The sequence below is a fragment of the Corythoichthys intestinalis genome, chromosome 17 (assembly GCF_030265065.1).
Source record: "Corythoichthys intestinalis isolate RoL2023-P3 chromosome 17, ASM3026506v1, whole genome shotgun sequence".
Classification (NCBI taxonomy): domain Eukaryota; kingdom Metazoa; phylum Chordata; class Actinopteri; order Syngnathiformes; family Syngnathidae; genus Corythoichthys; species Corythoichthys intestinalis.
In genome coordinates, this window is record NC_080411.1 from 19,369,587 (window position 1) to 19,385,228 (window position 15,642).

The window sequence follows — 15,642 nt, forward strand, 5'->3', positions numbered from 1 at the left end:
TAAGTATAAAGTGCATGGCACTGTTTTGTCACTGCCACGATCAGGAAGAAAACGCAAACTATCACCTGCTACTGAGAGAAAATTGGTCAGGAGGGTGAAGATTCAACCGAGAATCGCCAAAAAGCAGATCTGCCAAGAATTAGAAGCTGCTGGAACACAAGTGTCAGTGTCCACAGTCAAGCGAGTTTTGCATCTCCATGGACTGAGAGGCTGCCGTGCAAGAAGGAAGCCCTTGCTCCAAAAGCGGCACCTTAAGGCTCGACTGAAGTTTGCTGCTGATCACATGGACAAAGATAAGACCTTCTGGAGGAAAGTACTGTGGTCAGACGAAACAAGAATCGAGCTGTTTGGCACCAATGCCCAGCAATATGTTTGGAGGAGAAAAGGTGAGGCCTTTAACCCCAAGTACACCATGCCTACCGTCAAGCACGGTGGTGGTAGTATTATGCTGTGGGGCTGTTTTGCTGCCAATGGAACTGGTGCTTTACAGAGAGTAAATGGGATAATGAAGAAGGAGGATTACCTATAAATTCTTCAAGATAACCTAAAGTCATCAGCCCGAAGATTGGGTCTTGGGCGCAGTTGGGTGTTCCAACAGGACAATGACCCCCAAACACACATCAAAAGTGGTAATGGAATGGCTAAATCAGGCTAGAATTAAGGTTTTCGAATGGCCTCCCCAAAGTCCTGACTTGAACTTGTGGACAATGCTGAAGAAACAATGTCAGAAAGCCATCAAATTTAACTGAACTGCACCAATTCTGTCAAGAGGAGTGGTCAAAGATTCAACCAGAAGCTTGCCAGAAGCTTGTGGATGGCTACCAAAAGCGCCTAATTGAAGTGAAAATGGCCAAGGGACATGTTACAAATATTAGCGCTGCTGTATGTATATTTTTGACCCAGCAGATTTGATCACTTTTTTCTGTTCACCCATAATAAAGTCATAAAAGAACCAAACTTCATGAATGTTTTTTGTGACAAAGAAGTATCTGTTCCAATCACTCTATCGGAGAAAAATCAGAGTTGTAGAAATAACTGGAAACTCAAGAGAGCCATGACATTATGTTCTTCACAAGTGTATGTAAACTTTTGACCACAACTGTACATACACTGTATACATACACATATGTGTGTGTGTACACCCCCCATGAACACAAACACATCAAAACCATGTTTAGATGAGCATTTTTTAACTCTTACATTTTTCGTTATGTTTATTAATTTAAACTCAAGGTTGTTGATGTTTTGTTTTCTCCAGCGTCCCCTACTTTCACCAAAACCCCTCCACCTGTCCTGGAGTGTATTGTTGGAGGTCATCTGTCTCTTGTCTGTGCTGCCATTGGCAACCCTCTCCCTACTATTACCTGGATGAAGGATGGAAATGTGATTCAAATGGGGAATGATCAGGTATACAAGGACTTAGGTCATAAATGAAGTAACAAATACAAATACTGAAACTTGGTATACCTCATGCTTGTAAGGGCTTCTATGAATGAATAGATGCATTCATTCGGTCATGAAGAAGGTAAGAAATAATGAAAACAATTTAAATGACCTATTTTATCAATCATGCAAAACTTTTTTGCGATGGTGGGATTTCATTACAATTACTGATTTCATACATATAGAACAAGAGAACACATACAAGTTATGCATGACAATAGTGGCATGTGATAACTACAAAAACATCAGACTCTTTAGTCATCTTCCTTTTTATCATCATTAATCGATATCCTACAAAATACAATAGTTACATTCCCCAACCCTTAGTATGTGATGCTTTCTTTACTATATTGTGCATACTAACCATTCACTCATTGTCTTGAATGTGTTATGATACACATCTCTGTATCTGTCATATGCTTACCAGGAGGAAGTTTTATCTCTGACAGCAGTGAGTTTCCAGTCAGCAGGACAGTATACCTGTCATGCTTACAATTCTGAGGGAAATGCCACTCTCGAGACGAAAGTAAAGATAAAAGGTCAGTAACAGCCTGCCCGTTAGTCTGTCTGTTAACTGTCTGTCTGTCAGTAGTTATGCGGCAAACCCTTTGGGATGTCTTATGTCTGTTTTAGAGTGGCAGAGAGCTGATTTCGCTCTCTTGCATCATCATCGAGGGGCAAAGGATTCTCAAGTTGAACACTATTCTTATTAGCTCTGAGCATTGATATCATGACATTCTACAAGCTTCCATTGGTGAACCTCCACCCAAAGGTTTATAAATGCCTGGGAAAAAAAATTCTGTATGTACATTACACATATATTTATCAACACATATGCAATATGTGCCCTTTAAATTAGAGACGTCCCGATCCGTTATTTGCATCGGATCGGATGCCGATATGGGCAAAAAAATGCGCATCGGTATCTGATCGGAACACGGAAAAATTCCGATCCAGACTTCCGATCCAGTTTCGGTTTGGGTTTTCGAGCGCACCGATTTACATAATCCATTCCAGTTTTTGCTTCGGTTTCCCTAAAACCTGGTCCGCATTTTACGGCAAATCTTCAACACACTACATTTACATTACCGTCTCCCAATTTAACGAGAGACTTTATCGGTAAAAATGTCAGCTGTGTGGGATCATTTCACCTTAAAGGACGACAAAGATGAAGAGGCAGAGTGCAACATATGCCACAATAAAGTCAAGCGTCGTGGTAAAGCTGTAAGAAGTTTTAATACAACCAACCTAATCAAGCATTTAGCGAAATACCACCACAAACAGTATGAGGAGTATGTTAAGAAAACCGAAGACAAAAAGAAAGGTCCTACGCAACTAACACTGGCAGAAACGTTTGCTATGCGTGACAAACTGGCACTCGACAGTCCCAAAGCCCAGGGAATAACAAGAGTCGTTGCCGAAGAATTCATTCTGGATGACGAGCCATTATCTCACGTGAGTAAAGACGCACCATCCAACACTTAGAACCACGGTACAACATGCCCAGCCATCATTACATCCTTGAGCGATTCGGCCATGGAAGATTCAAGAACGATTCACAAACATCCAAATTCCGATTATTGAAATATGTCAAGTAAAGCGGAACTAATACACAGCGCGGTCTTCGGGACGCAATGAGAAACTGACCGCATTGCGTCACATAATGCTTGTCATAGACCCGGGTAATGCCAATGCTCAACTCACGGCTTTAGCTCAACTCATGCCGCTGGATGAAAAAACACAAGAATACCTGACTGCTGCTGACAGCCGCTACAAACTACGTCAACGTCGTTTTACTGGAGATAATAGATATCATATGTATATAGAACTAGATGCCACACGACAGACTCGACTGCGTTAGCAACATTGAAGTATTGAAAACCAGATGCGTTAGTAAACAGCCGCCATCTTAAAGCAGAAGACTTCCCTAGTAGGCTGTTGTGAACCTTCCAAGCGAACCTAATTAACTTTTTATCTAAAATACTCCTAAATCGGCAAAATCTTGACTTGAATCTATCTTCAAAACAGTTTTAAAACTTTCACATGTCGAAAGTAGACAGAAGGGAAATTATGGAATAACGGGAGCAATTTTAACAACTTTAACAGTTGATTCGTGAAATTAAATGAATTGAATGTAGTTTAAAGCTGCTGATACAGAATGGGGACTTGAGTATTTTATTTACTGTTTTAAAATGTTAACTTGATACTGAAATAGTCGTTTATTTAAACCTGAGAGGCTTTTTATACAACTTTTGTAACTAATGCACGAAACATTAAAAGCATCTAATAGCTTGGGGGATTTGTGGGATTTTCCACTGAGGGTGTTTGTGTGTTTTGCTTTTTTAAGACAGTTTACAATATTATTTGCACGTTTTACTGACTGACTATGCCATTTCTGTTTGTTATTTATAATGTTTTGTGTTTGTCACTGAATAAATAGGTCAGTTTCTTGTTACCAACCGTTGTGTGTTATTCAAATTCACCTAATTCAGCTGGCTAGTTGTTATCAAGAGTACTAAAACCTTTTTCAACATGAGTCTGACAACTAAGTAAGAAGGCTAAATAAACTTTAACACATGCTCAGATAGGTCGGTATCGGTATCGCCCAGTATCGGTATCGGATCGGAAGTGCAAAACAATATCGGTATCGGATCGGAAGTGCAAAAACCTGGATCGGGACATCCCTACTTTAAATGACCTGCCTCTTCGACAATTGTAATAGGCACAATCGTTGCGCTAAACAGGATAGGTGGCAGAAACTGGATGGTAGATGGAAAGCGTATTTGGCTGACGAGAGGAAATGACAAAAACTTTTTGAATGGCTTAACACCTATATGCTTTGTTCTTTAGATTGTCAGGCTTCATTACTGTAGTCTCGCTCCTCCATCTGCTACCTGCCTCTGTCCAGAAAATTAGCTGAGAACATTGGAAGGCCCATTTGGCTCATAATCAGGCACTGTGGTGGCTATGTAATTCTCTGTTCATTTCAGTTGCAGCCATTCAAGATGTTTTGCTAAATGTTGGTTTGTCACAAAATGCTCTTTCTAATGTGTCAGATTTGCAAAATCACGTGCAGACCTTCGCTACAATTTTTAATATTGTACTGCATATCGATGTAATTACAAACCCTTCCTAATTAGATTACACAATGACACATCCACCACGTAAAATTATGTGAAACTTGGACTTCTTCTAGGAACTACATCCTGTACATATTACATCGGACTGGATCCTGTAAATACACAGAACATTCAGAATAAACATGTCCAAGTGGGATTTTATGGGCATGAGTTAAGGGCTTTTTAACATGTAGACAGGACATCATATAAATATTGTGATGTATTGTTATGTATGTTCATGTTGTAACTATTCTGATGACAGCAATCAATTGAAATGTATTCTATTCCATGTACTGTCACTACCATGAATGTGGTTTATGAATGTGTGTGTGTGAATGTGGACACATAAAGCTTTGTGACCCTTGTCTGTGAAAGGTGCAAGATAAATAAACTTTGCTTGCTTGCGCTAACAAGACCAATTAAAAAACCCAGTTTTAGGATTATTTGTCACACTAAAAATGTATTATTTTTTTCCTCAAAATTGAGTCTTTTTAATGAATTCTGATTGTGCTTAATGGCCTCAAACCTATTTTGTTGGAGCATAACTGTATTATACTTCTTCAGTGAAGAGCTCAAATCACACATTTATCATTCCTCAAATTCATAACTACAAAAAAAAAAACCCGGAATAAAGAAACAAATACATAAAACAATGATCACAATGTTAAAAAGATAAAAGAACAAATGACAATTGCTGTACATTGATGCAATATATTCAGTTGTGCCTTATATATGAAAATACACTCGTTCATTGATAGTACGCCTTATGATCTGGTACACCTTATAGTCCGAAAAATATGGCAGTTAGCACAAAATGGTGCCAATTTCCATATGTTCCATAGCTACTCTGCACTAGCACAGAAGTAGATTGGTCTTTGTATTATATTCATTTCAGAATGTTTGTTTTATAAAACTGCTAAAGTGATAAGCATCGGTTAAATGAAACTGCTCAAATGTATCCCAGGCTAAATTATATATACTTTGTTTTATTTAGCAGTTCTGCCACATAAATGGATTATCTTTGATTATGTGATCATTGATTTGATTATGTACATTGCCCGATGTGCTGAATGGCTAGGGTAAAAGCCTTAACCCAAATTGCCAAATGTACTGTATCACATTTGATACACCTAAAATGTCATGATTTTGAGACTAATTCAGCATTTTGACATTTCGTTTTGAAAAAAAATATGATGGCTGCAAGTCAACACATGCATCTGCAGGTTCCATGAAAAAAAGAAACAGGATTTAGCAAGGGTTATAGGTAACTGAGCGCTTATTACACATAGATTTTGACTTTTCTTTTCACAAATTTGAAAAAAAGGTTTCATTAGGACCTTATTTTTCAAATTTTGGGATTCTCTGATAATTGCTTCATATTGCTGGCATTAAAGGGTTAAAATAAACTGGCACTCATCTATCCTTATGTCTGCCCAGCCGGATGATCGATCCATCGATCGATCCATCCATCCATCCATCCATCCATCCATCCATCCATCCATCCATAGAGTGGAGCATTTGTATATTCAGATGTAATTTATTAAAAACAATAATTAAACTTAAATTGGCTCTTTGTTAACTGATCACAAGTTAGACCATTGCTAAAAAAAAAAAAAAAAAAAAAAAAAAAAAATGAAATAAATAAATAAAACTGTCCAAACCACAACCGGAAAAAAAAAAATCTGAATATGACTTAGAGGAGCCCCACTGTTTTGGTAATCACTTCAAAAATTCGTTTGGGCGTCTTTGATGTGAGTGCTTCCAGAAAGCTAGTGGCAACATTGCTTCAAGTGGTGAATTTGGCTTCATGCAGGGCATCAACTGTCTGGAGCTGATGCCCATTTTTATAAACTTCCCACTATCCCCAAATGTTCTCTATGGAATTTAAATCAGGGGAATTTGCAGGATGGTCCAAAAGAGTGATGTTATTCTCCCTGAAGAAGTCCCTTGTCAAGCGAGAATTGAATGCCATTTGAAACCCATCTGTTACTACTCAATCGAGGGCCCTCAGTCATGAGGGATGCCTGCTGCAACATCCGCCCTTTTAGACTCTACAGCACAGGTGTCAAACCGGTATTCAAAGGGCCGCAGTGGGTACGGGATTTCATTCCAACCAAACGAGATGAATACCTTTGAACCAGTCTGGTGTCTCACAAGTGGAATCAGTTGATTCCAGTCAGGTGCTGCTTATTTTAGCAGAAACCTCACTGGTTAAACTGTCTGTGCTGGGTCTGTTGCAACAAAGACCAGTACCCACTGTGGCCCTTTGTGGAATCTGTTTGACAGCACTGCTGTACAGTTTCTTGTGTTTAATTATTGAAGTCATTTTTAAAAAATGATTTCTCTTTGGAACCATAGCATACACCTAACAGGTATAACAGTTTAATTCTAGTTTTCAGAATTTTGAAAAATTTTATACCAACAATAAATGAAGATTTGTCTGTATGATTAAGACAATATATAACCGCTGAATGGATTTTATGTTTGACTTGTTACATCGGACCCCCATACTCACCCTACCACCAAACATGTGCGCAGACGCACACATACACACAATCGCCAAATTGCTTTAACTCTGATACGATTGTTTTTTGTTTTTTTTTTTTCCCACCAGGTCCCCCTGTTATCATTGTGCCTCCCAAAAGCACCTCTGTCAATATATCCCAAAATGCACTTCTTGACTGCCATGCTGTAGCTGACCCCACAAACATGACTTACATGTGGCTTAAAGGAGGAGAAAACGTCTTCCACCTAGAGTAAGTAACTAAAATCACATTTCCTTCTTAAGTATGCAAGTTCACTTTTTACTCTCTATTTGGTTTGTTGTATGAACCTATTGGATGTGAATAATGGTCATAGAAATCCAATCTATTCCGCCTGGAAGGGCTGCCATTGAATTGCTGGCAGCCAATAAACACAGCTTAGTAGCAATTAAATAGAAAAAAAAGCAATTAAAAAACAAAAACACTTTGAGGAAAAAAATAAAACATTATGCAGTATGTGTAGATGCGCACATCGATGTCTAACTGCATAGGTGAATACGTATGCCATAAGAAAGGTCTTTCATGTTTTGAGTAGGGCTGTCAAACGATTAAAATTTTTAATCGAGTTAATTACAGCTTAAAAATTAATTAATCGTAATTAATCGCAATTAATCGCAATTCAAACCATCTATAAAATATGCCATATTTTTCTGTAAATTATTGTTGGAATGGAAAGATAAGACAAGATGGATATATACATTCAACATACGGTACATAAGGACTGTATTTGTTTATTATAACAATAAATCAACAAGATGGCATTAACATTATTAACATTCTGTTAAAGTGATCCATGGATAGAAAGACTTGTAGTTCTTAAAAGATGAATATTAGTACAAGTTATAGAAATGTTATATTAAAACACCTCTTAATGTTTTCGTTTTAATAAAATTTGTAAAATTTTCAATCAAAAAATAAACTAGTAGCCCTATTCTGTCCTCAATGTGTGTGAGTACACAAATTGACAGATAGCGAACATAAGTTCCAAAAAGAAATCAGACGGTGTGGCAAAGTTGCATGGGCTTTACTGAAGTCATCTCTTTTTGACAGGAGCACGTTTCTTGTATTTTTGTAAAACTGAAAATAACAAGGCAATGTGTCAATAACTTGCATAAATCACAAAATAACATAAAATGTACACACACGTGTCCATTTGAGCAGTAGCACTAGCCAATTAGCTCACAAGCATCTAACAATGTAACTGCATTTCACCATATATGTGAACAAATTCAAATACACATCATCAATAACTATCTAATGCTCATGAATATAAACAAAGGAGGAATATAACTCACAAGCGATGCATGTATTAGACACAAACAGTGTGATGGGGCTATGAGAACTGCCACTGAATACTGGATGTGGACGTTAGCTGGTCTGAATAGCACTGTCTATTAGCGTGAGTTCGCGTCGACATATAATCACGTCAGAAAAGCGCGCCGAAACCCAAATAATCAGCTGCACTGAATCGCCAGCAGAGGGCGACATTACGCCACATAACATATGCAAGTCACACCCAAGCGCCAGCAGAGGGCGGAAAAACTCCATAAAACACAATTAACAAGTTGGCCTTTCACTGTACGGACATTTAAATCCGTCTGAGCGGGTCTAGTGCGTTAATTGCGTCAAATATTTTAACGTGATTAATTTAAAAAAATAATTAACGCCCGTTAACGCGATAATTTTGACAGCCCTAGTTTTGAGTTCAATTATCTAGCAACAAAAACATTTAGAGATAGAACTGTATAAATTTAATTAAATGGCAAGTGTTTAGAAAATCCTGTATGTACAAAAATACCCATCAGCCATATGGTATTTGACCTTTGTGAAAGTAACCTAACATTTGTTCTTGTCCTTGATATACTTGAACTTGCCCTGTAAAATACATGTTAGCTTAGAAACAGGCATAAAATTGGTTAAAACACAATTGTGAATACAAATGTATAGAATTTTCGGGCTGTTAATTATAATATGTTCTATATCAATACCTCTGTCAATACATAACTCACCATAAAGAATAAACATAAAATTCCGAAATTTATTTCAAACCTAAAAGCAGGGGTTAAATATGATGATGATGATTGATTTTGGCCTCACTGTGTTCCGCAACTTATTTGGGCCGCTATATTGTATATGACCCAGCCACAGTTGGGGAGTAATACATTCAGCAAAAATTGTTCTGGGATGTGACCACTGTCGGTGCTATTGTATTTCGTATATATATATATATGTATATGTTATATGCTATCATATCTATAAATATGTGTGTTATATGTATGTATAACGTCATATCTATAAATATGTGTGTTATACAGCATGCGTCACGGCTCTGATCTCCCAGTGAGTGGCAGCCAAATCGAATTCACAACTATTATAATCAATGTAGAAAAAAACAGCCCACATTTGCATTTGCGTTGTATCTTTGTTGCGTTGCTGCGCTGATGGTCAGAGAAGATTCGCAACTTCAATTTTTGCTGGATGCCACAAGCAAAACGCAACAATCTGTAGTAAGGCATCATGAGAGGAAGTTCTATCTGGCTACAGAATAAAATATCTGATTGGTTTTTAAAATAAAAGAAAGTCAATATGTTGAACAGCTGATGCGTATGACGTCAGGCAGAAGCAGCATTTGTGTTTGGAGTAACTCCTGCGTAGGAGAATACATGCGATGTCTGCATGACGTATGTGGAAGCTAGAAGTCACTCTAGCAACAGTGGTGACTGGCTTTGTATGCTGCGATTTAAGTTTGTGGGTTTTTATTTTAGGCCCTGAATTTTGTTTTACAAGTTAAACCTGTTGAGAAATTAATTGTGGACTGTAGTCGCCATACTGTAAGTCTTACCTGTGGTGAAATTACACTGTAGCTGATGATGTCGGTGAATCTGTCGCTCGGTGAATTGAGTTTGTGTTGTTTGTCGGCCGCTCATTCCTGTACTCTCTGCCGGAAAACCCGCACTACAAAAAGTTCCCCTCCGGAGTACAACATCCCCTACATTAGTTCCGTGGGTGAATTATATACAGAGGATGTAGGGTCACTACACAGGCCCCCTCAGAATTCACCCACACAGGACAGCGTAACCTGACTGAAAGGAACGATTGGGCAGATGCCCAGGGCGCCAGGCAGGAGACGACTGACTGGGACAATTAAGAAGACGTCCAGGATGCCAGGCGTTGGATGACCAAGCAGGACGAACGGTTGAACGTCCAAGACGAGGAGAGTGTCGTGCCGCACCGTGCAGGCGTTGGTGACCAGAGGGGCGGCAGGTGTTGCCCAGCCGTGGCTGACGACGAGGTCGAGAAGCGCGAGGTGCAGTGCCACCCAGTCGGAGATGAGGGCGACAGGTGCGGTCAGAGTTGCCCGGCTGTGGCCAAGGACGAGGGCGACTGGCGGAATGAACCAAGTCGACCGGTCAAAGCAGAAGCGAGGTAAGCGCTGAAACTGGAGTCGAAACGACGTCTTCCTCGTCTAGAAGCGGCGAAAAAGGAGAGACATCGTCGGTGCAACCTCGGAGACTTTCAGAGGCGCTGGCATAGCAGCAGGGTTAGCGGCAGTGTCCAGCGGCATTGGCAGAGGAGCGACCTCGGAGACTTCCAGAGGCGCTGGAGCGATGTTAGCAGTGGGACGCAGGCACAGGCTTGACGTCATCAGGAAGACCAACAGCAGATGCGGCGTCGAGGAGTAAGCCAGGAACAGACAGGACGCTGTTAAGAAGGCCAGGAATGGACGGGGCGTCGTCAAGAAGGCCAGGAACGGATGCGGCGTTGTCAAGAAAAGGCCAGGAATGGACAGGGTGTCATCGAGAAGGCCAGGAATGGGCATGGTGTCATCGCCGTCAAGAAGCACCGGAACCGAGGTGAGCGAGAGTGGCGCTAGAGGCGAGACTGGAACCTTGCCGTCGGGAAGCGCCATAGCGGGACTGAGCTGTGGCTATGCGGGCACTGGGACGGAAGTGCGACTGCGAGGAGCCGGTGTGGAAGCGCCGCCATTGTCGGCAGGAACATCAGGCAGTAGGGCTCTTGCGGCGAGCGCCATTGAAGTCGTTAATGCGCACGACGGTTCAAAGAGCCTGAGGAGATGCCTCTTAAAAAAAAAAAAAAAAAAAAAGAAAGATTGCGGGAGGTTATCACCTTGAAATGTAGATCTTGGAGCAAAAAATTGTGCAAACCCCTGAATCAAAATATCTTAGCATCCAAGGCGAAAAGTTATAATGTAAAAAATTCAAACTTTAATACCACTTTACCCGAGGAAACCGAAATGGTACACATACTGTTTCTGTCAATATGACACTGTGGGTCTGTGGTTCTCTAAGCATACATCTGCAATTTTTATTCTTTCTGCGATGTGCGTTTTTGTATGCGTGTGTGTCAACAGACACTTTGCGTTCCATTGTGTGTCTGTCAAGTTGTTGTGGATAAGTGCACACTGTCCTAATGACTGTGACAAGTATGCACTCCCACTAAATGCCTTCATGCAACCCAAATACAGCTAAAATGTGTTTTTCTCATGTCACTTCAAAATGATAAAACAGAATTGTCATGAGGAAAAAATGTTTTGTGGGGCAGCTTTTTTCAAAAGCCCAAAAATGTTACTTGTGTGAATAAAAGACCCCTGCATGATTGCCAGTATACCACAAACAATGTCTATTTACAAATGATGGCTTGGAAATGGTTTGTAGAACCGAGGATTTTTTTTCTTCATTACTGTAGATAAGTGAGTGACCTGTTTTCTGTGGGAAAGAAGTGATGCACAGAATTTTTGCTGACTAAATATAATTGGCAAAAACGTGACTACAATTTGTATTTGGTTTTCGTCCGAAGCACTTTTCTTTCTTCCATTTGTCAAAATAAGAGATTTATGTGTAGCAGTCTTTAAAGCAATTGAGGATAACCTTGTTGTAACATAATCCTATTCCTGCACATTTTCAAATGTATGCCTTCATAGCTACTTAAATGTTCCAATTTTATTTAATTGCATTTTCCTGGGTTGCCGTGCTGGAGAGGTTTGTGCACAGGGAGTTTATCAGCGATTATGTTGTGGAAACAGATGTCTGCCGTTTGATACCATTTTGATGTGCGCACCGAGACTGAATCATACATTCGTTTTGTTGTGAAATGAGGCTAAAAAGCTGCTTACAGCCAGTGAGTCGGCGGTAAATCTCTGTGTTCGTCGCGAGGAGTAACTGCTTCACATCAGTCATTTGATTCATTGCTCATATGAAAAAAGGTTGAGCTAACAGCAGCATTAAGTCATGAGTTAACATCCATATCAAGCATGACAGGTAGAACACATTAAAACATTAATGGCCTAAAGTCAAGATGGCCTACTTTTCAGGAACAGGCTCGAATTATTAATTTTCTTACACAGCAAAATGAAACAGTTACCGTAATTTCCCGAATATAACGCGCTTTTTTCCCAAAATTTACTTGTAAAATCATGGGTGCACGTTATTCACAGGTACAGGGACAGAGACAGAAAAAATTCATCATGATTCATGTTCCATTGTAAGTATGGACCAGCACAATATTACCTAATCCGAACGACAGTGATATAATAATCAAGTTTCATGTGGTAAATACAGTAATTGTTTTCTTGATATTTTTCACATCTAATAAAATTTTTAAAAAATTTGTTCTATTGGTTTATTATTTACCGGTACATTTTTCTTACCTTTGCGTTGCAACATGCCGGCACACGGCGATGTTGTCTTGAAGAGAACGTATATGGCGATCCGTTTCGTATAAAGGTTGACCGTGTGGCGAGCTAGGACAGGAGTCTGAGGAAGAGTATTGAACCACTGAGCCAAGCCGCGTTGTTTTATTTACATTGAAACTCACAAAGTAACAACGTACGTCTTGCACGCAAATCGCGGGACATTTGTTGACTACCGGCTGTTCCCTCAAAACTTCCCCCCGGGAACTACACAACTTGCCAACATTTGTTCCGCTGGTGAATTCTGTTAAAACTCGCTACAACTCCTTACTTTGTGAAAATTATTGTCATATACTGTGAGCAATTTTACCACAGAAAATTAATATTCTATTTAAAAAAAAAAAAAAAAATTCACAAAAGGATTAAAAATGCTGCAACCGCGTACTTTAAAAAAGTAAAACAAGACTCATATTTATTGGTGCTAAAATTAGAGTGCGCTTTATACACGGGTACAAGAATTTTCCTTAGATTTTACAGGTAAAGTTGGGGTGCGCGTTATACACGGGTGCGCCTTAAATTATGGTATTTCATTTTTTAAAATGTCAAACTCTTTTGGTGAAACCTTTACATAATCAATCTCCCTGGAATGTGTTTTTCTCATCGCCAAAATAATTGGCCATGCCTTGGTGTGATGAATGTGCAGAACTGGACATCAAATTCACTGTACAACTGGTATGACAAAGGAATGTTTTGTGCTATAGACCCTACTCACTAACGTCACAGAATGACGTCTCGCTGTATCCGGCCGCCATATTGTCCGTCTCTGTTTAGCCCTATTCTCAATGGTTTCAATTAGCCGTTCAGTTTATAGAGCAATTCATGGAAGCCCCGGTGCTTTCAGACGCTGTAAACTCATTGGATGCGTTGCATAAAAGGCGTTATGTGGAAAAGCTTCAGTCTATCCATTCGCCAGATCCAAATTTGATGCCTAAATCGATATTTTTCGACCCGCTGTCTTCGCCCTCTCTGCCTGACATCTGCTACCCTGATATCTACAACTATCTTGTCCACACAAAATCAGCCTATTCTCACGAAAGTTTGAAAAACTTTAAGAGCAGCACTCTAAGCAACATTACCCTATGTGAGTTCTAAAATGGCAACAATCAAAAAAAAAAAAAAGTTGACTGCGATGGCCGACGCTTCAAGGATAGGTGGATATTGGACTATTTCTTCAATAAAACACGCAACAACTGTGTCTGCCTCATTTGCAAAGAGACAGTCGCTTTTTTCAAAGAGTTCGATGTGATGCAATATTACTAAACAAGACACACTGACATGTACGACAACATTACAGGGAATATACGCAGCGAGAAATTATAGCAACTTGAAGCTAGTTTATTTTTTCACTGCAGCAGTATTTCGCAAGAGTCAGAGTGTCGAAAGAGAAAGCCACAAAGACGAGACTGTTGAAATTATGAATTAAAAAAAATAATAAAGCAAATGTGACACACAGAAGGGCTTGCTAAAATTTGTTTAAATATATTGTTCTATGTAAATCAGCCAAGGTAGCCCCCCGCATTTTTACCACACCAAATCTGGCCCCCTTTGCAAAAGGTTTGGACACACCTGTTTAACTGATGATCCGTAGACTAGGCCAGCTTCTTTCACTTGGTACCAGCCAAATATTATTCAAAATGTAATGATGGTGGAAGAAATAAGCATCTTGAATTTGAAACTGTATGTTGTCGGCGATTAGCCTCGCAATGATCTTAATTGTGGTTGTCAGCCCAAAACCCTTTAAATATATATTAAATGCATCTTACCAGATATAAAATGACTACTATATAATCCGTGGTAATCGTTTGGAGCCCAGTTTTCCCGTCGAATTGCAGCAGTCCATCTCGCTCTCCTCTCCGGGTCTCTCGCAATACGGTAGATCTTCAAGTCTCTCCGTCTATCTTCTCTGTTATTGCAACCAACCGCCACACACGCCTTCACCATTTTGATTATTAATGTTAACGAGCAGAAAAACACGCCATAATAGGAGGAATTTACGTAGCGGTAATGCATCAACACCACGAGTAGACGGACAATATGGCGCGGAGGCGTGGTTGTGACGTCATGTGAGTAGGGTCTATATTGAGGAAGTACTTACTACTATTTTAAATATTCTCGCCGTCAGGTGGAATCCACTTAACTCCAAAATGACCCCTCTCAAAGAAATACAAAGTTAAAACATCGTCTTAATTGAGTTTCCACTTAGTATTATTAGAATTGTCATTGTTAACCTCTTAATTGGAAACAGTTCATTTCTCAATTAGTCAAAGCCAGCGTCAGTAAAATATTTTGGATCAAACAACAGAATATTCCTCTGGTCCACTCCACCTCATCCTTGTCTGCTTGATCTGCTCCACTCCAATACACTCATCTCTCACCTCTTGTTCAGATATAAATTTAGAGAAGCTTATATCGGCAGTGTTTGTGTTGGATCAATTTCCTACGCAAGAAGCATTTACTATTGTTCTGAGAGAGAAAAAAAAAAAATGAAAGAAAAAAACGATTAAATTGCTCGGTAAAAAACACAACTAAAACATTGGCCCATAGAATATTGAAACTAAGTGGATGAGGGTGCTGTGCGCAAAAAAGACTCCCTTCACTTCCGGTTGCTAAATCTGGCGTCATTAGCCAACAGCGGGAGATTTAATTTCGTAGGTTTAATTTACAAACAAAAGGACTATGGGCAGTGGCTCAGTAGAGTCCAGTCAATCCAATTCAATAAAGTACCCCCTAAGGTGACAATGGGACTTTAAATGTAGAGCTTTCCTTTGGTTTGCATGGAACTTTTGCCTTACACAGGCAGTTCTTTGAAAAGACATTTAACATGCAT

At 39.6% G+C, this 15,642-nt stretch overlaps 1 protein-coding gene across 2 annotated transcripts in view; it reads left to right on the plus strand.

Moving 5' to 3' along the window:
• LOC130905487 (protein turtle homolog A-like) overlaps positions 1 to 15,642 on the plus strand; it is a 105,165-nt gene that overhangs the window by 43,853 nt on the left and 45,670 nt on the right. For both annotated transcript variants that reach the window (XM_057818952.1, XM_057818953.1), the window contains exons 5-7: positions 1,259 to 1,407; positions 1,871 to 1,982; positions 7,177 to 7,318. In XM_057818952.1, the coding sequence (XP_057674935.1) occupies positions 1,259 to 1,407; positions 1,871 to 1,982; positions 7,177 to 7,318 (403 nt within the window). The remainder of the gene's footprint in view (positions 1 to 1,258; positions 1,408 to 1,870; positions 1,983 to 7,176; positions 7,319 to 15,642) is intronic.